The sequence below is a fragment of the Sparus aurata genome, chromosome 7, assembly GCF_900880675.1.
Source record: "Sparus aurata chromosome 7, fSpaAur1.1, whole genome shotgun sequence".
NCBI lineage: Eukaryota > Metazoa > Chordata > Actinopteri > Spariformes > Sparidae > Sparus > Sparus aurata.
This window is the reverse complement of record NC_044193.1, coordinates 473978-498977: the sequence shown is the minus strand read 5'-3', so window position 1 is coordinate 498977 and position 25000 is coordinate 473978. Positions and strand designations below refer to the sequence as shown.

The following is a 25000-nucleotide window of genomic DNA, read 5'->3' as shown; positions in this document are numbered from 1 at the left end:
CTTCCAGCATTACTTCGTGGACGCCTGGAACTCGTTCGATGCTCTGATCGTGGTCGGCAGCGTCGTCGACATCGTCGTCACTGAGTTCAGTGTGAGTACCGGACGGGTGGAGCTGAGTCTGAGTCTCAGTCTGATCCATCTGAGCCTCACTGAAACAAACCTGTCTGCTGTCTGTCTCTCAGAGTGGGGAGGACAGCTCTCGGGTGTCGATCACCTTCTTCCGCCTATTTCGAGTGATGCGATTGGTCAAGCTGCTGAGCAAAGGGGAGGGGATTCGTACGCTGCTGTGGACGTTCATCAAATCACTACAGGTCAGAGGGCGGGGCTAATATGGAGAGGGCGGTGCTGATGTGGGCGGTGCTGATGTGGGGGAGGGCGGGGCTGATGTGGAGAGGGCGGTGCTGATGTGGAGAGGGCGGTGCTGATGTGGGCGGTGCTGATGTGGGGGAGGGCGGGGCTGATGTTGATGAGGGCGGGGCTGAGGTGGAGAGGGCGGGGCTGATGTGGGGGAGGGCGGGCTGATGTTGATGAGGGCGGTGCTGATGTTGATGAGGGCGGGCTGATGTTGATGAGGGCGGGGCTGATGTGGAGAGGGCGGGGCTGATGTGGGGGACGGCGGGGCTGATGTTGATGAGGGCGGTGCTGATGTTGATGAGGGCGGGCTGATGTTGATGAGGGCGGGGCTGATGTGGAGAGGGCGGGGCTGATGTTGATGAGGGCGGGGCTGATGTTGATGAGGGCGGGCTGATGTTGATGAGGGCGGGGCTGATGTGGAGAGGGCGGGGCTGATGTGGAGAGGGCGGGCTGATGTTGATGAGGGCGGGGCTGATGTGGAGAGGGCGGGGCTGATGTGGAGAGGGCGGTGCTGATGTGGAGAGGGCGGGCTGATGTGGAGAGGGCGGGGCTGATGTGGAGAGGGCGGGGCTGATGTGGGTGAGGGCGGGCTGATGTGGAGAGGGCGGTGCTGATGTGGGTGAGGGCGGGGCTGATGTGGAGAGGGCGGGGCTGATGTGGTGAGGCGGCTGATGTGGGTGAGGGCGGGCTGATGTGGAGAGGGCGGTGCTGATGTGGGCGGGGCTAATACTGGTCCAGCAGCAGTCTCACCTCCTCCTGTCTGTCTTTCTTCAGGCTCTGCCGTACGTCGCTCTGCTCATTGCCCTGATCTTCTTCATCTACGCCGTCGTGGGGATGCAGGTGAGCTCAAACACCTGAGAACCAATCAGATCTCACGCTGCTCAGACACTTCCTGCTTCTCAGACAAAGATGGTTTAATAGAGGAAGAAGCGTCACTCTGTAGCAGCTTCACAGGCTCACACAGAGGACTCACAATAAGAACAAAAAGTAGAATCAATGTTGAAGCTCGTCTGAGCGTCACAGTTTATCAGAGAGCATCAGTACCGACGTGCTGTGCTGCTGAACCAATGAGTCTTCATATGTCTCATGCAGATGATTTTATGATGAGTCATGATAAAATAATCTGCAGCTCAGTGGTTTGAAAAACATTCATGTTGTTAAAATCAGAATCTGGAGCCAGTTTCAGTTGATGTAAAACTTGAATTATAACGAGGCAAAGTTTAGACTAACGACTTCTGATATCCTGTCTGTCTGCCTGTCTGTCTGTCTGTCAGACATTTGGGAAGGTAGCGATGCAGGCTCACACTCAGATCAACAGAAACAACAACTTCCAGACGTTTCCTCAGGCGGTGCTCCTGCTCTTCAGGTGATCACAGGAAGTGTCTCCACATGTTGCTGTGATTCTTTTTCTTTCCTGTGATGTTGAGAAAGAAAAGGTCATGTAGCTGCAAGCTGCTAACGGCTAACAGCTAACGACTCACTTCTTTCACTTACTTCTTGACTGTTTACATGTTCGGGTGTTGATGAACTGACTGATCATGTTGTGTGTGTGTGCAGGTGTGCGACAGGTGAGGCGTGGCAGGAGATCATGTTGGCCAGTCTGCCAGGTAAACGCTGCGACCCCGAGGCCGACTACGAGCCCGGAGAGGAGTTCAGCTGCGGCAGCAACTTCGCCATCGTTTATTTCATCAGCTTCTTTATGCTGTGTGCTTTCCTGGTCAGAGCGCACGCACACACACACATGCACACACACACATGCACACACACATACACACACACGCACACATGCACACACACACACCACACACACACACACACACACACACACACACACACACACACTGACCGTTTGTGTTTCCTTCAGATCATCAACTTGTTCGTCGCCGTCATCATGGACAACTTTGACTATCTGACACGTGATTGGTCGATTCTGGGGCCGCATCATCTGGACGAGTTTAAGAGGATCTGGTCTGAATACGATCCAGAGGCCAAGTATGTTTGTCTGTCTCCTCCAGAGTCCAGGATGTGGTTAGCCTAGCTTAGCACGAGTGTAAATAACGAGTGTATGGTTCCTCCTCTCTCCTCAGAGGTCGGATCAAACACCTGGACGTCGTGGCGCTGCTCAGGAGGATTCAGCCTCCTCTGGGTTTTGGGAAACTCTGTCCCCACAGAGTGGCCTGTAAGGTAACGTCTGCTGCACACGTGGATGTGATCAGGTCTGTGGTCAGCAACAGGCCGAGCAGGTCGACATCCACGCCTTCTTATTTATGTAGTTCCTGTTTTCTGCCTGTAGAGGGAGGCAGACAGAGCTGTACAGTAACACAACACTCTCCTCCTCCTCCTACTCCTCCTCCTCCCCTCCTCTTCCTCCTCCTCCTCCTCCTCAGCGTCTGGTGGCGATGAACATGCCTCTGAACAATGACGGGATGGTGACCTTTAACGCCACGCTCTTTGCTCTTGTTCGCACTGCCCTCAAGATCAAGACTGAAGGTATCTGATTGGTCCAGGGCAACAGGAAGTGATGATGATGATGATGATGATCACACTTAATTAAATAGGAGTTTGCTCCAAATCTTTTTATTGATATGCATACATAGAGAGATAGTGTACAAAGTCAAGAAATAATACAAGTACAAATTAAACTGTAGTTTCTGTTTCTGTCAGTCAGAATAACCACGTGTACAAGATGAAAACTTGTAATTACGGTATCTCTGATGTCACATGAACGCAACATTACCATGACTTATATATGGCCCCGCCCACTGCGTGCTGTTGCTAGGTAACCCTGACCAGGAGAACGAGGAGCTGAGGGGGATCATCAAGAAGATCTGGAAGAGAATGAAACCAAAACTACTGGATGAAGTAATACCACCACATGAAGGTACTGATACCGTCTCACCTGTGTGACCTGTCTCACCTGTGTCTCACCTGTGTGACCTGTCTCTCCTGTGTGACCTGTCTCACCTGTGTCTCACCTGTGTGACCTGTCTCTCCTGTGTGACCTGTCTCTCCTGTGTGACCTGTCTCACCTGTGTGACCTGTCTCACCTGTGTCTCACCTCTGTGACCTGTCTCTCCTGTGTGACCTGTCTCTCCTGTGTGACCTGTCTCTCCTGTGTGACCTGTCTCACCTGTGTGACCTGTCTCTCCTGTGTGACCTGTCTCACCTGTGTCTCACCTCTGTGACCTGTCTCTCCTGTGTGACCTGTCTCTCCTGTGTGACTTGTCTCTCCTGTGTCTCTCCTGTGTGACCTGTCTCTCCTGTGCGACCTGTCTCTCCTGTGTGACCTGTCTCACCTGTGTCTCACCTCTGTGACCTGTCTCTCCTGTGTCTCACCTGTGTGACCTGTCTCTCCTGTGTCTCACCTGTGTGACCTGTCTCTCCTGTGTGACCTGTCTCACCTGTGTGACCTGTCTCTCCTGTGTGACCTGTCTCACCTGTGTCTCACCTGTGTGACCTGTCTCTCCTCTGTGACCTGTCTCTCCTGTGTGACCTGTCTCACCTGTGTCTCACCTGTGTGACCTGTCTCTCCTGTGTCTCTCCTGTGTGACCTGTCTCTCCTGTGTGACCTGTCTCACCTGTGTCTCACCTGTGTGACCTGTCTCTCCTGTGTCTCTCCTGTGTGACCTGTCTCTCCTGTGTCTCTCCTGTGTGACCTGTCTCACCTGTGTCTCACCTGTGTGACCTGTCTCTCCTGTGTCTCTCCTGTGTGACCTGTCTCTCCTGTGTGACCTGTCTCTCCTGTGTGACTTGTCTCTCCTGTGTGACCTGTCTCACCTGTGTCTCACCTGTGTGACCTGTCTCTCCTGTGTGACCTGTCTCTCCTGTGTGACCTGTCTCACCTGTGTGACCTGTCTCTCCTGTGTGACCTGTCTCTCCTGTGTGACCTGTCTCACCTGTGTGACCTGTCTCTCCTGTGTGACCTGTCTCTCCTGTGTCTCACCTGTGTGACCTGTCTCACCTGTGTGACCTGTCTCTCCTGTGTGACCTGTCTCTCCTGTGTCTCACCTGTGTGACCTGTCTCTCCTGTGTCTCTCCTGTGTGACTTGTCTCTCCTGTGTGACCTGTCTCTCCTGTGTGACCTGTCTCACCTGTGTGACCTGTCTCACCTGTGTGACCTGTCTCTCCTGTGTCTCTCCTGTGTGAGTTGTCTCTCCTGTGTGACCTGTCTCTCCTGTGTGACCTGTCTCACCTGTGTGACCTGTCTCTCCTGTGTGACCTGTCTCTCCTGTGTCTCACCTGTGTGACCTGTCTCTCCTGTGTGACCTGTCTCTCCTGTGTCTCACCTGTGTGACCTGTCTCACCTGTGTGACTTGTCTCTCCTGTGTGACCTGTCTCTCCTGTGTGACCTGTCTCTCCTGTGTGACCTGTCTCTCCTGTGTGACCTGTCTCACCTGTGTGACCTGTCTCTCCTGTGTGACCTGTCTCTCCTGTGTGACCTGTCTCACCTGTGTGACCTGTCTCTCCTGTGTGACCTGTCTCTCCTGTGTCTCACCTGTGTGACCTGTCTCTCCTGTGTGACCTGTCTCACCTGTGTGACCTGTCTCTCTCAGAGGAGGAAGTGACAGTGGGGAAGTTTTATGCGACCTTCCTGATCCAGGATTACTTCAGGAAGTTCAGGAAGAGGAAAGAGAAGGGAGACCTGACGGAAGGGACAGACACCACCAACCCGTCTGCTATACAGGTCTGTCTGTCTGCCTGTCTGCCTGTCTGCCTGTCTGTCAACATGACAATAACGGCATAATATAAATGTGTGTGTGTGTGTGTGTGTGTGTGTGTAGCTGTGTAAAGCCGGTCTAAAGACTTTGCAGGATCTGGGTCCAGAGATGCGTCTGGCTCTGAACGAGGACCTGGAGGAGGAGGAGGAGGAGGTGCTGATGGAGGAGGAGGAGCTTGAGGAGAACGCCACCTACAAGGTTTTTATCATTTTTAAGTCGTTGAACGTGACGTCAGAGTCCAGGTGTGACGCTCTGCTGCTTTCTGGTGTCTGCAGGGTGAAAACGGGTTTGGACCGGACAAAGACCGTCGAGGCTCCATACTGACCACGCCCACCGGTAAACATTACATCACCTGACTTAATCATGTTACCATGGTTACAGTAGGTTAGTTAGGATTGTCAATTCTGCCAGCTGACTCAAAACCCAGTCGTCCTCCTGATGAATACAGTCAGTGAGGTGGCGTCGTCCACAGAACAGTTCTGAAGTCGTCACTGTAGCTCAGCGGGTTGGCGTGCGTGTTGCGTGCAGGTTGCATGTGTGTTGTTGCGTGCGTGTTGGCATGCATGCATGTTGGCGTCCCTGCTGAAAAAAACAGCACAGACCAGCACCAAAACAGAACATATGCTGGTGTTGCTAGTGACTGGTCCCCATCAACACCAGCATATGTTGTGTTTTGGTGCTGGTCTGTGCTGTTTTTTTCAGCAGGGACGCCAACATGCACACATGCCAACATGCTGTGTTTTGTTGCTGGTTTTAGTGCTGGTCTATGCTGGTTCTTTCAGCAGGGGTGCGTGTTGCACGTCGAGGGTTTAAACGTTTTTTCAAATAAGTTTGACAAGATGACTAAATGTGCGTCAGTGTTTTCTGTAACCTGACTGATCAGCTGTTCCTTTCTAAATGTAATCAGTGAAACGTGTTGCTGCTGTGTGTCGATGTTCGGACCCTCTCATCCTCCTGCAGGTCCTGGCGGTGTTGTCGGGGACGGCGGTGTGTCTAACGGAGGTCTGATCCACCGGGTCGGCTCTCTCACCAAAATGCCGAACGGCAGCGAGCGTGACGAACACCTTCGCCATGGAGACATGAGGTCATCCGTCAATCATCACCATCCTCGCCGCTCGTCAGTGAAGAACGGCGTGCTGGACCACGGCCACAAGAGGCCGTCATACCACAAACATGGAAGGTACGCAGCGAGCCGCAGCTCCGGCCATGTTTTTATTCTACCAGCTGTTTCCAACATGTAAAACACAACAGGAAGTTACTTCACAGAGCGACGTGATGAAGTTTGATCAGACGTTGAACATAAAACACAGTCAGATCACATGATGTCTGATTTCTGGTCGGAGGAGCTGAATAGCAGCCACGCCTCCGTCAGTCTGCCCCAGGGCAGCTGTGGATGCTGTCATAGTTCACCACCACCAGTATGACTGAGTGAATGAATGGAACCCTGTCAAGCGCTTTGGGTGTCTTGAAAAGCGCCATACAAATCCAATCCATTATTATTATTATTGTCTCCATGACAACAGACGCATTCAAGTCTAAAATACTTCAGGCATGAACAGGCCTGAAGATCCCCATTGATTGACAGATCTCTCAGGCAATCACAGTCTCTTGTTTCATAGGAGGGATTCAAGGGAGCGATACTGGAGGAACGGAGACGTGGAGACGTACGGAGAGCAGGGTTACTACAGCAGAGAGGAGGACAACGACAGCATCACCTCCAGAGACAGGTGGGTGGACAGACAGGTAGGAGGACAGACAGGTGGGTGGACAGACAGGTAGGAGGACAGACAGGTGGGAGGACAGACAGGTAGGAGGACAGACAGGTGGGTGGACAGACAGGTGGGTGGACAGACAGGTAGGTGGACAGACAGGTAGGAGGACAGACAGGTAGGTGGACAGACAGGTGGGTGGACAGACAGGTAGGAGGACAGACAGGTGGGTGGACAGACAGGTGGGTGGACAGACAGGTAGGTGGACAGACAGGTGGGTGGACAGACAGGTAGGAGGACAGACAGGTGGGTGGACAGACAGGTGGGTGGACAGACAGGTAGGAGGACAGACAGGTAGGTGGACAGACAGGTGGGTGGACAGACAGGTGGGTGGACAGACAGGTAGGTGGACAGACAGGTAGGAGGACAGACAGGTAGGTGGACAGACAGGTGGGAGGACAGACAGGTGGGAGGACAGACAGGTGGGTGGACAGACAGGTGGGTGGACAGACAGGTAGGAGGACAGACAGGTAGGAGGACAGACAGGTGGGTGGACAGACAGGTAGGAGGACAGACAGGTTGTAGGACAGACAGGTGGGTGGACAGACAGGTTGGAGGACAGACAGGTAGGAGGACAGACAGCTGGGTGGACAGACAGGTAGGAGGACAGACAGGTTGGAGGACAGACAGGTTGGAGGACAGACAGGTTGGAGGACAGACAGGTAGGAGGACAGACAGGAGGACAGACAGGTGTGTGTGTCTTCTGTGTATTCATGTGTGTGTGTGTGTGTGCGTCCTTGCAGACATTACCTTGACGAGCCTCCTCTGTACAGAGACCACTACGATGGCCACGCCCCCTACAACAACAGTAGCTATGGCAACAGCTACAACGACGGCAGAAGGACGACCCGGAGACGGCTACTTCCTGCCACACCCACAGGTGAGTCTGTGAGGAGGTGAGAGATGAATCAGACTCACCTGAGTTGAAGCTTATATGGCGAAGTTTCAGGAGCAGGACCACACCTCAACAGCGCCAACTTCCGATATTTCTATAAATAACCACCTGACCCTCTCCTCGTCTTCGCTCTCGTATTCGGCGCTCTCGCACCCAGAAACGAGATCATGCGACATCGCCTCGCACGAGCACATCCAAACTTTTGTACGAGCAACATCAGGCTCTACTCACCTCATCATGGACTTCGTATCACTATCCCCGTGGGACGATCTTTCAGATGAGATCAGGATCACCATTCATCTGAAGCCGACAACTTTCCCGCCACCTCCGTACCCAAGACCCTGATTCCAGTGGCCCTACAGCCGGCTAGAGCGCGAGCAAGTCCGAAGAGCACCAACTTCGTCTCATCCATGGTTCGCATCCCGCCTGGTTCATCTCTCCTCAACATCCAAGATTATCATAGTTCGTCCGACGACTCTCCCGTGTCTCCCAGCCCACCTCCTTCCGCAGCAAAGAGAGGAAGAGGAAATTCCGGAACAGAAAGTCACCGTCGCTGCAGTTCGCCACAGTTCGCCGACTCCTTCACCTCCAAGAAGCGAAGCTTCCCGCCATCTTTCCGCCAACACCGGCCGAACAACTCGCCGGTCTCAACGTCTCCACGCTCCGGTGAGTTACCCCGACCGGCTTTCATCTTCTACAGTCACCGATTGGACAGTAGCCACTCCCCAGAAAACTTTAAACGACAAATGAATTCTGTTTCACCGAATGGACTATAAAGCCAAACTTTCTCCACACGCATGTGAGCTTCTTCTGTCAACACCAGCTCTCTTCCGGGTGACGTCATCACGCGCACGCAACACACCGCGACGTCGACGCTCCTGTTAAAAGGGACAGTACAATTAAATACTACAGCCCAAAGACAGCAGAAAGCTCATAGATAACAGAGAGTGCAGCAGCAAAAGTGGAGACAGAGATCCTCAGCCAGATCAAATGACTCTAGAGTTTCTGCTACCACCTCTCGTCATCACTCCACTCCAAAGGGAGTGCCCAGATGGATTTCAGGACCTTCCAGTCCCCATCAGGATTTTCATCATCGACACCAGCAACCTACAACATGGTGCCCACTGCCATCCAGTTCTAGCCACCACAACAGCCAATCTTTGGAAAAAAAACTCATGGCTGCTCGTTCCGTTAACACCAGATTGCTTCCAGGTGACGTCATCACGCACAGCCCTACGGGCAGTGACGTCTATGCTCTTGTTAAAGGGACAGTACAATCAAATAACACAGCCCAAAGAAAACAAAGAGCAGCAGCAAAAGCAGAGACAGAGATCCTCTGCCAGATCAAACAACTCCAGAGTTTCCGCCACCACTTCTCGCATCGCCACCACTTCTCGCATCGCTTCAACCGGGGCTCCTGGCACGAGATGCCAGAGCCCCCTGCTTCCTGTTTCCAGCAACCACAGCAGCTCGCTTCAACCGGGGCTCCTGTCTCCGGGATGCCAGCGCCCTCTGCTACCCGTCTCCAGCAATCACAGCAGCTTGCCGTAGCCGGGGCGCCCTCCGCCGCCTACTTCCAGCAACCACAGCAGCTTGCATCAACCGCAGCACCTGGCACCGGGTGCCAGCGCCCTACGCTGGATGCAGGGAGCTTCCATCTCCAGGCTCCATCAGTCCCAGCAGCTCATTCAGCCTTCACTCGCCTGACGTCGGCAGCTCCACAAGCACCCATACCTCCAAAACAGGTGTCATCTACCCCTTCTGTCATCTTTGCTGTAATAAAGGGGGTAGATAAGAAAGGCAGGCCCGTCATGCACCAAGGAGGTCGTTTGATTTACAATGGCTTCAACAGTACCGGATGCACCGTGTCCCAGTGCCGCTTCCTCCACCTTGCCCGCCCTACATGCCCGTACAACCTACCTCGCCATAGCTAGTTTCTCATGAAGGACTTGAAGAAGGTTTTCAACCCAGACTTCCACACAATCATCCATCTCCTTCGAAATCAAAAAATCTTCAGTCGACCACACGCTCGCTAAGGAAGTTAAGGGAAGTTTTAATGATCGGACTGTTTGCCCATCCTCCATTTCCTAACTTCCGCATCAGCCCCTCGGTATCGCAACCAGCAAATTCTCCGGAGAGAAGCGCATCATCATCGATCCTTCAGCACCCCTCAGCAGTATCACCCCCGCATTAATAGCTTGACCCGAGCTAACCCGAGTGAGGACTTCTCCCTTCACACCACCATCAACCAGGCCATCGCCCTTATCAAACTCGCTGTGAAAATGTCGCGGCTCTCTTCAGCATCCACTGGCGTGGTACATATTACTTCGCCGTTAGGCTCACCTTTGGTTGCAAAGCAGCCTAAACTCTTCAACACCCCACCTGAAGCCCTCGGCTGGATTCAGTCTAACAACCATGGGATTCCATTACTCGTCCATCCTTGGAAGAATTCTCATCATTTCCCCCCACCTCATCACCACCCGCTTCCGGCCTGGTTACCCTGACTTCAGTCTCCTCCGACCTCGGGGTCCCATCGTCGCAGAGAGAACAGAGGGCCCCTCCACCGGTCGGAAAGCTCAAACGAATCTTCCTCTGCGCCCTGTGACACACCAATCATCAACTTCTGTCCCTTCTGGGCCACCTCAACTCCGCCTTACGCACATCCCCCAAGGGCGAGCCTTTATCTCCAACTTACCATCCATCACTTCTTCCGTCCCATCACTCTTGACCTCTATCTCCCTGGATAGCTCGAGCCTTGCTGAAATCTGTCCGTGACTTAACCTTCTCACCAATTGGAATGGAATCGCTTTCTTTTACGACGACCAACCGACTCACCTGCACGACATCCATCTGTACATCGATGCTGCTCCTTAGGCCAGTTTTGGGGGTTTCTACAATGGAAGATGGTTGCAGCAGAATCGCCCCCGGAGGTCGCTAATGAATGCAAGAAGTTAAAAAGCTTGGCATCTCACGCAGATACCTTCCCTACGCCAGTCGGGCGTCGACATTCAACTCGTAAATCCAGCGCTAATATCCCTGATAAGCGACTCCCAGAGCTCCATCAACAACAGCCCGTCACCCTCAACCCTCTCTTCGTACTGGTCAGCTTGGAAAAAACTTCCATCACTTTCACGACCAATACAACACAACCCGTTCGTCATTTGATCTCATCACCGCGACTTCTTTCACTACTCACGCCCATTCCACCATGACAATTAATCACATCATCAAACTTACCTTAGGGGTATCAGCTTCTTTTCTAAGACAATAACCGGTAGTTCGTTAACAGTTCGTCAAGCCCTCACCGTCTTCCTCTCACCGCCGATTGCAGTTAATCTGCCTCCACACTATCCGTTCCGGGTACGGCACTCCTCGGGTCGCCCGAACCCTGGAAGCCACGTTCTTGCTTGCTTTTCGCTTTCCTGGTGCTCTGAATTCACCACCTCAACCATTCACATCGACTAAAGCCGCCATGCATGCATTTCAGACTCGTCTCGCTTTTCAGACCATTGTTTTCTATTTAAAGCTAACTAAAAGCAATCGATCTGGTCCGCCTACACCCATCTTCTAATCCAAGGTCCAATCACCACCGAATCCTTTCAAACCATTGCTAACTTATTGCAATTCTGCAAATGTCAGAGCATAACCATGACAGATTGTCTCTTCATCTCCGAATTCAGATAAATGGCTACTCGTTTCTCAATCCACCATCACTTTCGCCACGTGCTCTCGTTGTCTGGTAATTTACGCGTTAACTACTCCGGACATTCCTTCAGGATCGGAGCGGCCACTTCAGCCTCCCGTAAAGGCATCCCAGAACACTACATGCGACCCATGGACCGCTGGTCCTTCCAAACGTTTCACCAATACATCCATTCAGATCTCAAAGATCTCAGATCCGCACAATCTCATCTCAAATGATTGGAGGTTTTTGGGGGTCCGTCGCTGCCCCAGTGCGGCGGCGGATTCTCTACAGAGCTTCCCCACAACGCACTCGAAGAGCTCGAAGAACCAAGATCTTCAACGTTTTCGTTTTCTCTTTCTTTCATAATAAATCGTTTAAACGTATCTTGTTGAAGGTGTGGTCCTTGCTAGTGAACTGTCAGTCATTGTGACATCATCCTTGTCGTCTTTCAGGTCGGAAGCCGTCGTTTAACATTCAATGTCTGAGGAGGCAGGGCAGCAGCGACGACCTGCCCATCCCCGGGACGTACCACCCCACCTCCCCACCACGCCGCACACGAGCACAGGTAACACACACACACACACACGTAACACACACTCACAGGTAACACACACACACAGGTAACACTCTTCCTCCTCCTCCTCTTCCTCAGCAGATGTTCAACAGTTATGAGTCTCGTCAGTCTTCTGGTCGCTCCTCGGCAGCCTCCTCGGCGTCCTGGGCCAACCCGTGTCCTCGCCGTGGTCGCCTTCTCTATGCTCCTCTTATCTTGGTGGAGGAGGAAGGCAGCCCACCCTGGGGAGGAGTAGATGGAGGGGGAGGAGGAGTGGAGGGGAAGAAGGGAGGAGCAGGAAGAGGTGAAGACAGTTGGTGCTGACTCGCTCCCTTGTGTTGAATAAAATGATCTAAGCTTCCGTGCTAACACTGTAGCGCACCAGCTAACCTTCCAGACAGCGACAGGAAGTCTAATGCTGTGATTCCCACTGAGAAAGGCCCCTGTAGCTTGTAGCTTGTAGCCAAAAGATTGATTAATTGATTAATGATCAGCTGCACCGGTCCCTCTAAGAAAGGATTCCAGCCTGTAGCAGTGGAAAAGAAATCACAGCCATGATTTACACAAAGTGTCATGGGAACTAAAAATAACGTTATTATTTGATCGCTAAACACGTGAAAATATATATGAATATATCCGTTTTCTTTGGCAAGTGACCGTGATGTAAACAGGTTTACAGCCATCAAGGTTCCACGACGAGGAGCGAACAAACGTCGGCTTAGCCTCGGGGCTAACAGTCATAGCAGACTACATCCAGTAATGTCCTGAACACTGAACATGTTTACAAACTCACCAGGTGTGTTTCATCCATCAGGTGTCAGTGTGACAGGTGCAGCACCCAGACCAGCCTGGTACGGTGGCCCTGCAGGGACATCAGGTATGAAGGATGAACACAGTTAACATTGACATTTGAGGACATCACTGTGACTCTTTGTTGAGTGTCTGAAGGTGTCATGTGACTTGTTGTGTTGTAGCTCCTCCCCCTTACAGAGCGTACACCACCCTCAGAGTTCCCTCGCAGCTCGGCGCTCAGCTGACAGAGAAACGAGGCTCGGCTGACAGTCTGGTCGAGGCGGTGAGGAAACATTGATCGATTACTGATAATGATGAGTCACTCATCGTCATGCCGTCGTCACTGACTCCTCCCCCTTCTCTCCACAGGTTCTCATCTCAGAGGGTCTCGGTCTTTACGCTCGGGATCCAAAGTTTGTGGCGTTTGCGAAGCGGGAGATCGCCGACGCGTGTCACATGACGGTGGACGAGATGGAGTCGGCCGCCAGCGACCTGCTCGGCACAGGGAGCCCCGGTTTCCTTGGCAACGTCGCCGCTGACCCTGCCGCGCTTTACAGCGACGAGGAGCCAATCAGGGCAGGCCGCGACGAGGACGAGCTGGCAGACGAGATGACCTGTGTGACATCATTCTGATGGGCTGCAGCTCTGGACCTATCAGGGACAAGAGACAGGAGAGTGGCCTCAGTTATTGACAGGACATCTGGCCAATCAGATGACAAGACAGAGGGGAGGGTGGGGTTTAATCAGAGATATATTGACTGACACGATTTTAGACCAATAGGAAGAGACAGAGCAAAGGTTAAGGGTCACTGAGAGGAACAGGAAGGTGGAAGAAGAGAAGTGACGTGTCTCGTCAGCTCGTTACTGTGGAGGCCGCTGAGCTGCACAGAAGGACTTTACCCACAATGCAGTGTGGTGTTAAGTGTTGTCACTTAAAAATGTGTCTGACCGGAAACAGCTGGTTTATCATCTCAAGTGACTGTCACCGATCAAAGATTAGCTTCAGACACATACTGTGACTGTAAATGTAGCAGAAAGCTAGAAATCTGAAACTCAGCAGTGTGAGATTATTGATATGATCAATGATGAGTGCGTCACCACCATCAACACTGAAACAATACTGCAGTGCTGGCTCATAGCACAGCTAGCGTCAGCAGCTGTGTAGCATTAGCTAACAGCTCTGAACATTGTAGCTAACCACAGAGGAGGCAATCTTAGCAAAGATTAGCCTCGAGCCAGAACGGGTTAGCAACAGCTGGGAACACAAAGTGCAGCTAGCTTAACACGGCAGAGCATCAGTTTATCAGACACACTGTCATCATTTCATTTATGTTAGCATCACCAGTAGCTGGGTAGCTAGCCTCACTAGATCGAAAGGGAAAAATACATTTTATCAAGTGGAAGTTTGCATGTCTGAACTTCCTGTTCGCTCTTCAGGATGTCAGCAGGTTTTCAGTTTAATGTCTGAAATAAGAAAATTATCATAAAGTATCATGAAATTGATTATTTTCTGTAATAATCTACATTAAAATCAAGCTTTTAGTGGAGGGAACCAGAGTGAAGCTAACTTCAGTTAGCGACAGAAATACGTCACCCTGCTGCCCTGTGAGAGTCTCAGCGACCGATGATTTAGAAGTTGAAAGTTGACGAACGTTAAACGAGAGTTCTTTAACAGTTTAACAGCACAAATGTTCCTCAGTGTGATTCTGTCCGCTCAGAACTTCTGATTCATTGTGATGCTGTTAGCGATGTTAACGATCATACTTCTCAGTTTATTAATGTGTATTTTTATTCTCATTAACAAAGTTGTTGTGTTGAGTGAGAAGAAGAACTGAAAAGACTTTGTCTCGTTGTAGCTTTTCTAATCGGACCGGAGAACCTGAGTGTTTGTTCAGTGTGTTCAGCTTTTGTTTTTTAAATGTTTGATATTTTTTATTCTTCCAGACAGAAAGATCTGAATTCTATTTGTTTGATTCTCGACAGCCGACATTCCTCTGGTGTTTGTGTCTCGTCTGAATTTTTGTGTTTCTGTCAACTTTAACTTTTTCTTTCCAGCAGTTTGGACAGTTAAGGGCTTTTCAATTCCACGTTCCCCAAATGATCCTCCAGACGTTGAGAACTGCTGCGTTCAGCTGAAAAATGGCTCTGAACCTTCTTTTACCTCAAATAAAGACTGAAAACTATTTGACTCTGCAGCCGTCTTTCAAGCCACAGTTCATTTGTTTGTTGTTTGATTTGGTTCACACACGTGAACGCACCACAGAAACGTCACGTCCCGATGTTATTGGAAACATAAACATATATACATAAAAACATAGACATATATGTTGGAGCTAGTTATTGTTCTGTAATATCATTTCAACATTTATTTATTGTATTAATGTTTTGTTGAGTACAAGTTAGTAGCAGTGTTTTTGTGATAGTGAATATTTGATTAGGCTTTTGTTTTGAAGGCACAGGTGAACCTGTATATCTGACTGGACAGGTGATGGGAGGGTTCATGGTTATTGACCAGGTGACAGAGACGCAGACGACACCATCAATAGTTTGTCACTCAAAAGGAAAATTACTGGATATACATATACACATATACATATATACATATATACATATACACATATATATACATATAAACATATACATATATTATATATGTATATGTATATGTATATATACATATAAACATATACATATACATATAAACATATACATATATTATATATGTATATGTTTATATATAAACATATACATATATTATATATGTATATGTTTATATATAAACATATACATATATTATATATGTATATGTTTATATGTATATATGTATCATATACACATATATACATGTATATATGTGTATATGATACATATATACATATAAACATATACATATATTATATATGTATATGTATATGTATATGTTTATATGTATATGTATATATGTATATATACATATAAACATATACATATATTATATATGTATATGTTTATATATAAACATATACATATATAATATATGTATATGTTTATATGTATATATGTATCATATACACATATATACATGTATATATGTGTATATGATACATATATGGGTCAAAGACGCGGCATGTCAATTCTGGTGTCCGAAGCATATTTATAATGTTAAAAATATATAAAAATGTTAAAACACTACAGTTTGTTACTCAACTCTCCCCACTTTACTTACTCAAGTGAGTATTTACTATAAGAGGTGAAAATTTAAGGAGCCATTTAGCTTAAAAGTACAAAACTGTCCTTCCTGGATAACGTCCGCGCTTAAAATCTATTTACAAAAATATGCTAAAAATGTCAAAAATCTTAATAAAAGCATTAATTATGTACTGGGGCATAATTGTGTTGAATTTTGTAATGACACCTACAAATATAGTAACAACACTAAGCTTATTTACCTTTTTATTCAAGAAATACTTTTGTCCCTACTTTTGGATTCTCAAATGTCCTTCCTGGGTAACACACATAAAGTGGCTATATATGACCATATTTGGATGTGGATAGTCATATTGTAGGGTGTTGCATCAGCCAACAGACTCTGAAGGACCCCCAAGACAGATCACAATGTCAGTAAGTCTCTCTTAAAATGTTGATATTTTACCTTTTCGGTTGGTTGTACATGACATCCTCAAATCATGTGTCTTTTTGGATAACGCTAATAAAACATTTATAATTTTTTAACTTTTTAAAATGACCTATTTAATGTGAAATATTACATTGATGTATTGAAGATTAAGCTAATATTTTATACAGTAGACCCAGTTAGTGCCTGATTATAAAGGAAATTTTGTTTTTTTTGTCCTCCCTGGATAACAAAGATATTCTGTTACCCAGGACATGTCCTCTGTTATCCAGAATGGACATGTTAATCAATTCAGATTTGTATCAGTATCTGTAGCTTTTTAGGCATTGATTTGATGCTGTAATGTTATATTTTTATTATAATTAATGATTAATTAAACGATTGAGGCAATATTATGTATTTTTGAACTTTGACATTTTTTGTTATCTTTTTCAATGATAGCACCACAGGACATAACCCGTTTCCTATTTCTCTCAACTGTGCTATCTAATAAATATCTTTTATATGTACTATATACTACAAACTAATCTTTATGTTTTTTAATAAAGTTTTATTAAAGCTTTCAATGTTTAAGGGTCAGTTTTAACTCAGTTACTGAACTCTTTGAAAGATTTGTTGCTTTAAGTTGATTTTATTGTGAAATCAAATCCATTGCATTTTAAGTGATAACTTTTTATTACATTCAGAAAAATCAACTCTAGTTTTTTAATATTTTAACATCGCAAATGACTTGGTCACTTAGTGACTTTAACACTGACATTGTTGAATAAAAAGCTCTTTTGAATGTTTTTATGTTTTGATGTTACAAACAACTGAACCTGTTTTCTTACAAAAATCACTTTTTCAGATCTTTTAATAGTTGTCAGTTTCTTTGTTTTATGTTTGTTACAAATTATGTTCCTGAACAGCCTTTAATGAAATACTTGATGACACTGAAATCTTGCAGTGGTCATTCCTGGCTAACAGCATGTCATTCTGGGTAACAATGACACAGTCGAATAATTCAACCCAAATTTCATTTTATATTACAGTATTGTGTTTTTTGAGTTGAGGATACAATAACAACCCTTTTACTTACATTGTAAAAGATTTTTAAGACATTTTCCATATTTTTTCTCTTTTTGGCACTAAATATTGTGTGACAAACAGGAACGAATGAAGCCATTTCACTATAAATGTCCAAATATATTACATTAATTCTGATAAAAATGTTGTTTTCTGAGAAGTAATTATTTGTTGAGCTCTAACTATAATCATCTAAAAACTTTTAAATGCCAACAATGATAGAAATTTTAATTAATTTTGAAAAACATCTACGTTACCCAGGAAGGACATTTTCCAAGGGAGAAATCATATAATTCACTGAAAAATGTTTATTGCATTCTTAAAACAAATTCCTGTTGTTGAGTGATATACAAAACCCTCTAATAAAGACAGAAAGTGACTTAATGGGTATTTTTAGCCAATTTCATTTTTTTCCATTTTTGAAATCCTTATTCGTCTTTGACCCACATACATATATGTATCATATACACATATATACATATATGTATATATGTATCATATACACACAGAACGTGTTGTATATGTATATATGTGTATATGATACATATATACATATAAACATATACATATATTATATATGTATATGTGTCATATAGTGTTGTGACGTGTCATGATGTGCTGCAGCCCCCCGCTGGCTGACTGACGTCACTGCAGCCCCTCCCTTCATCATCTCCATCATCATCTTCTTCATCATTTTCATCATCTTCATCGTCACCACGTCAGTTGCGTCACCTTCTCTAATACAACGTCCTATAGAAACGTCATCATCTCTTACTACGGTGATGACGCCATCACCCCCCCCCCCACACACACACACACACACACACACTCTTAAACATGTTTTATCAAATTAATCAGATTATAAATGAATGACGTCATCAATATAAACTGTTTCTATTCTTTTGTTTTGAACAACAAGAATTAAAGCTTCGTCGGCTCCCACTCCCCCCCTCCCTCTCCTCCTTCTCCCCCCTCCTCCTCCTCCCCCTCCCACTCTCCTCCTCCTCCCTCCATCTCCTCTCTCTTCTCGACAGGCAGCAGGATGGACATCGTAAATCAGGTACAAACGTTTATTTTATTCTCGTTTTATTCGTTTTTTTTCTTCCTCTCATCTTCATCATGTGCTCGTGCGCGTGTCGTGCTCGGTGCTGAGGTGGGTTCGTGTCGTGTTTCGGTTCGGCCCGCCGGGGAATCGTGTTGTTGTCTCCCGGTGAAGCGTCTGTGTGTCGGGCCGCAGCGAGCCTGCGATCATATTTATGAAGGATCCGGAGACCATCTTCAGAACCACCGAGACCCAGACCATCTTCAGAACCACTGAGACCCAGACCATCTTCAGAACCACCGAGACCCAGACCATCTTCAGAATCAGCTGATTTGATTGGTCCATTAATTATTAGACAGAACCGAGCCGGGCTGCTCTGTGTGTGTGTGTGTGTGTGTGTGTGTGTGTGTGTGTTGTGAGGACTGCAGGGCGGTGTGTCGGTGCTGCCAGCTGTCTGCAGGAGCAAAACACTGAAGACTGAAACATCGAGATCACACACACTGTGTGTGTGTGTGTGTGTGTGTGTGTGTGTGTGTGTAAAATGGCAGCCGTCTCCTCTCAGGCTGCTGCTGTTGTTTTCAGTTTCATACTGAAGTTGATCTGTCAGATTCTCTGGTTTCCTCATCACAACGTCCCTAAACGCACCACCAGCTGTTCACAGGATATGATGACGTCATTAGCTGCGTTAACATGGAGTCAGATTAGAAGTCTAAACACAATAAAATAGTTTCACGTCAACACCTCATGTTTGATGTTGTCACACGTTTCACCTTCAACCGTCACGTGACAGCGATGTAACAAAGATGGCGGCTGCCCAGGTGAAAGGTGTCAGTGAGGGTTCGTCTCGTCTCTCGTCTTCAGCTCAGGAGCCGATCAGACAGACCACAACAGATGGAATATCTGACGAGGAGGATGGAGACAGGACGTAATGAGACCCGTCCCACAGCTGGGTCATGTCGGCACCGACAGGAAGTCTTGGGTCAGATTGACGAGACGATGACGCGGCGTCAGAGTCGCAGCAGCTCGTCCGCAGATCTGCAGATCCTCCGACTGCTGGACGAGGCGGCGACAGTCTTCCAGGAAAACCCGTTCCTCGCTGCGTGACCCGGTCCAGTCTCAACACCCTCTGATGTTGTAGCCCGACAGACACCTGCCGTTGGCCTCAGGAAATGTTTAATGTTTGTGTCAGAACGCTGACAGAACGTTCCTCTGATGGCGACCGGCTGCTCGTGGTTTCATGGAGAGAATCAGACAGTGAATAACTGATGTGAATATTAAATATGAGAGTGAAACCTGAGCACATATTGATCTGTGAGTCTGAACACAACACTGTTTACCGACTGTCAGCAGTCAGTAAACAGTGTTTGGGCTCTAATGAAAATATAATAATGATAATAAACTGTTCAGACAGATTGAGTTGAGCAGGGACGACTGTGAAGTGACTCTGAACTATTGCTACTCTGGACCAAACTGACCGGTCCAGACATGTTAGAGAATCCATCTGTCAAACTGGATCGATGGTCTGTGAACAGAGGAGGTGGACAAAGACATCACTGATCATCCGCCTACACCTCAGACAGCTCAACAACCATCCACACCTGGACTCACCTGGACTCACCTGGACTCATGCAGTCTTAGCACCCCTCATGAAGGACTCTGAAACACAAAACTCACACGTGTCCTTAAGAACTCTGTAAGGACACTCCCACGTGCTGTAAGGACACTCCCACATGCTGTAAGGGCACTCCCACACATCACAAGGACACTCCCACGTGCTGTAAGGACACTCCCACATGCTGTAAAAGCACCCCCACACATTATAAGGACACTCCCACGTGCTGTAAGGGCACTCCCACATGCTGTAAGGACACTCCCACATGCTGTAAAAGCACCCCCACACATCATAAGGACACTCCCACGTGCTGTAAGGGCACTCCCACACATCATAAGGACACTCCCACGTGCTGTAAGGACACTCCCACATGCTGTAAGAGCACCCCCACACATCATAAGGACACTCCCACATGCTGAAAGGACACTCCCACATGCTGTAAGGGCACTCTCACACATCATAAGGACACTCCCACGTGCTGTAAGGACACTCCCACATGCTGTAAGGACATTCCCACACACCATAAGGACACTCCCACATGCTGTAAGGACACTCCCACACTGAGTTTAAAAGCCTGCAGCTCCTCCAGGTAGAAGTGAAGAAGCCTCTTGGATGAGACGTGAAACTGAAACAAGTCCAGCTGACTATGATACAGAACACAGATCTGTCATATATGACCTGACAGCCGTGAAGCAGCTTACAGGACATGAAACATCTGCTAACACTGCAGTTATAATCATCAACGATCAACATTATGATGACATCATGATGTCATCCTTCATAGGAGGACTTCTGGTCTGTTTTTGTCTGTGAGATGGATGCATTTATTTGTATTATTTTCTCATTTGATATTTCCTGATTCATTTTGCAGTAAGTGCAGGTTGATCCGGTCTCTGTGATCTGGTGAATGTAAACTCAAACTAACTGTCTGTCTCTCTGTGTCTCTCGGTGCAGCTGGTGGCCCAGGGTCAGTTCAGGGTGTTGAAGGTTCCTCTGGGCTTCATCAAGGCCTTAGAATGGGTGAGTCCACCAGACTGACATCTGCAGCACCACTAACTCCAGATACCAAGCGTGAGCCTGCAGCACCAACTCAACTACAAACATCCGTCTAACTAACAAACATCAGAGTCGTCTGTCCGCTCTGACGAAGAAGTATTTAAATGTTCAGTAGAAAGAGACCAGAGCTGCACGATGAAGGACGACCACCGTTTCTCTGTGGAGTCAAACTAAAGATGTAGTTTGATGGTTTGAGTGGTCGTTCCTTCATCATGCAGAGAGCCCGGGTCTCTGATGACATCAGTCTGATGACATCAGTGTGATGACATCTTGCTGTCCTTCCTAAATTTAAGCTCCATCTTTACAAAAAACCAACACCTGTACTAAAATATATTTTTGACTAAAACAACCTCTGGAACTGAACACATGTTGGTATTAATCCAGCATCTCTGTAAAGCTTCAGGTGACAGGAAACATCCGACAACTGAAGTCCATCATCCAACGATCGAACACGTTCAGGTCAAAACTGATAGAGGAATATGATTCACTGCACAGGCTGAATACACACACACACACACGCAATGAGCAGATGGTCACAGTCAGACTTTCTTTGTGTGTGTGTGTGTGTGTGTGTGCGTCTGATGCTAGATAGCATGCAGGCGTTCAGGAAGTTGAGGCGCGACTTGTAGCACAACGGCGTCTAACGTGATGTTTTAATGTCGTCATTCGGCAGCGCTGGCGAAACAACAACAATCACTTTCTGTCCACTGAGACTTCACTGTCTTTGAGTTAGCTGCTAACTGCTGCTAGCTGCCTTTTAATTCTCCTGGTTGTTGGTCGCACACACAACGCACCATCAACACGCCATCAACATGCCATCAACACCCATCAACACCCCATCAACACGCCATCAACACGCCATCAACATGCCATCAACACCCATCAACACCCCATCAACACGCCATCAACACCCCATCAACACGCCATCAACACGCCATCAACACGCCATCAACACCCATCAACACCCATCAACACCCCATCAACACGCCATCAACACCCATCAACATGCCATCAACACCCATCAACACCCATCAACACCCCATCAACACCCATCAACACCCATCAACACCCATCAACACGCCATCAACGCCCATCAACACGCCATCAACACCCTATCAACACGCCATCAACACCCCATCAACACGCCATCAACACGCCATCAACACCCATCAACACGCCATCAACACGCCATCAACACCCATCAACACCCCATCAACACCCATCAACACCCATCAACACCCCATCAACACGCCATCAACACCCCATCAACACCCCATCAACACGCCATCAACACGCCATCAACACCCATCAACACCCATCAACACCCATCAACACCCATCAACACCCATCAACACGCCATCAACGCCCATCAACACGCCATCAACACCCTATCAACACGCCATCAACACGCCATCAACACCCTATCAACACCCTATCAACACCCATCAACACCCCATCAACACCCATCAACACGCCATCAACACGCCATCAACACCCATCAACACCCATCAACACCCCATCAACACCCCATCAACACCCATCAACACCCATCAACACCCCATCAACACGCCATCAACACCCATCAACATGCCATCAACACGCCATCAACACCCATCAACACTCATCAACACGCCATCAACACCCATCAACACCCATCAACACTCTATCAACACCCATCAACACCCCATCAACACGCCATCAACACCCATCAACACCCCATCAACACGCCATCAACATCCATCAACACCCCATCAACACGCCATCAACACCCCATCAACACCCATCAACACGCCATCAACACCCCATCAACACGCCATCAACACCCCATCAACACCCATCAACACCCCATCAACACCCATCAACACCCCATCAACACGCCATCAACACCCATCAACACGCCATCAACACCCATCAACACCCCATCAACACGCCATCAACACCCATCAACACGCCATCAACACCCATCAACACGCCATCAACCATAACACGCCATCAACACGCCATCAACACCCATCAACACGCCATCAACACCCATCAACACCCATCAACACCCCATCAACACGCCATCAACACCCATCAACACGCCATCAACACCCCATCAACACGCCATCAACACCCATCAACACGCCATCAACACGCCATCACCCCATCAACACCCATCAACACCCATCAACACGCCATCAACACCCCATCAACACGCCATCAACACCCCATCAACACGCCATCAACACCCCATCAACACGCCATCAACACCCATCAACACGCCATCAACACGCCATCAACACCCATCAACACCCATCAACACCCATCAACACCCATCAACACGCCATCAACACCCCATCAACACGCCATCAACACCCATCAACACACCATCAACACACCATCAACACGTCTCTCTGCTCGATGTCTGAACCTCGCGTCACTGCGGCTTCAGCTCTAACAAATATTAATGATTCTTTTTAATAATTTTAATCTTGATGAATATTTTCTCCATCAGTTGATTCATTGTTGATTCTTAGTTTGGTCAAAAACAAAAAATAATATTCTGTTTTTAAAAAGACAAAACCAGCAAATATTCACACTTTTGATGAAGTCAAACACTTTTTGTTCTGTGATCAACATGTTTGTCTTCGATATTGAAGTTTTGATGGAAACAGATTATTATTTTTAAGATGATGTGAAGCTTCACACTGAGCCCCTACAGACAGACGTGATGAGTCATCATCCTGCAGGCACTTCACAGAAAAACTCCTCCTCTGCTTCAACAGGACTACATTTAAAAACTGAACGGTATTTAGTAGAGTGCATACCTCCACAGAGGACCAACAGCCCCCCTCTGTACTCACTCATAGATACCATCCAGATCCCCGAGACATTAACCAGCATGTTCACAGTGTTGACAAAAGTGCGAAACAATTCCTGGATGCGTCTCTTTGTTTGGATCAGCACCAAAAGTTAACCGGGTCTGTTCTGAGCTGAGACTCATCTTCAATCCTAATTTGGTGGAAATTTGTTTGGTCGTTTTTATGTAATCCTGCTGACATTCCAACAAACCAAACAGCCTGTCACTGCAGCCAAGCCACAGTTCAATATAACAACAAACTATAATAATAGTAAAAAATAAACAATATAATGAAAAGAAGAAGAGCCCGAGCAGAAACATGACATCTTGCTAACATCCACATTAGCATACTGATGTTAGCAGCGATGATGCTAGCTCAAAGCAGCACAGCAGCTGCCCAGAGCTGTTAGCATGTCTGACACATGATGTTAATCTAGATTATCACTCATAGATTTTGTTGCTCTTCCTCCTCCAGTTTTTCGCCATCTTTGCCTTCTCCACCTGTGGCAGTTATTCTGGGATGTTCCGGATGGCGGTGGAGTGTAAGAACCGGACCCTCAGTGACCTGAGTATAGAGGTGGAGTTTGAGTATCCGTTCAGGTGAGAGCGACAATCATCAACACGGACACGGCCGCTTCATTACGTCACAACATGGCGTCACGTGCCGTTTCATTACGTCACAACATGACGTCACGGGCCGCTTCATTATGTCACAACATGACGTCACGGGCCGCTTCATTACGTCACGTGTCGCTTCATTACATCACAACATGGCGTGTGTGTTTTAAAGGCTGCCATTTAAGATTTCAAGTTTTAAAGCAAACTCAACAGGAATTTTGTCACGGCGGGCGTCACCGTGTCCATCAGAACCAGTCTCACCTCCACACAGGATCAATCCTACTGACGGTTCTGAGCATCCATCACACCTGAGCAGATAAAAGTAGAGACATCTGAAATATGAAATAATAAACATTCAGTTTGAACTCTCCCGAATGTTTCAGAGC

At 47.6% G+C, this 25000-nt stretch overlaps 1 protein-coding gene and 1 long non-coding RNA gene across 3 annotated transcripts in view; both read left to right on the top strand.

Moving 5' to 3' along the window:
- The window catches only part of cacna1fb (calcium channel, voltage-dependent, L type, alpha 1F subunit), a 57079-nt gene extending 42120 nt beyond the window's left edge, over positions 1–14959 (top strand). The window contains exons 32-51 of one of the 2 annotated variants that reach the window (XM_030423902.1): positions 8–91; positions 183–311; positions 1129–1194; positions 1629–1720; positions 1912–2071; positions 2219–2346; positions 2442–2538; positions 2742–2844; positions 3134–3235; positions 4908–5038; positions 5136–5270; positions 5348–5408; positions 6033–6252; positions 6692–6799; positions 7585–7721; positions 11874–11986; positions 12077–12278; positions 12789–12851; positions 12949–13049; positions 13136–14959. In XM_030423902.1, coding sequence (XP_030279762.1) covers positions 8–91; positions 183–311; positions 1129–1194; positions 1629–1720; positions 1912–2071; positions 2219–2346; positions 2442–2538; positions 2742–2844; positions 3134–3235; positions 4908–5038; positions 5136–5270; positions 5348–5408; positions 6033–6252; positions 6692–6799; positions 7585–7721; positions 11874–11986; positions 12077–12278; positions 12789–12851; positions 12949–13049; positions 13136–13399 — 2496 coding nt within the window. In that variant the 3' untranslated portion in view covers positions 13400–14959. Of the gene's footprint in view, positions 1–7; positions 92–182; positions 312–1128; positions 1195–1628; positions 1721–1911; positions 2072–2218; positions 2347–2441; positions 2539–2741; positions 2845–3133; positions 3236–4907; positions 5039–5135; positions 5271–5347; positions 5409–6032; positions 6253–6691; positions 6800–7584; positions 7722–11873; positions 11987–12073; positions 12279–12788; positions 12852–12948; positions 13050–13135 lie in introns of both variants that reach the window. The other variant, XM_030423901.1, reaches the window with a different exon arrangement.
- Positions 14960–18363: 3404 nt separating this feature from the next.
- Positions 18364–24615, top strand: LOC115584634 (uncharacterized). The gene is made up of 3 exons (XR_003984577.1): positions 18364–18504; positions 21053–21118; positions 24472–24615. It is a non-coding gene; the product is annotated as an uncharacterized LOC115584634 (long non-coding RNA).
- Positions 24616–25000: the final 385 nt, after the last annotated feature.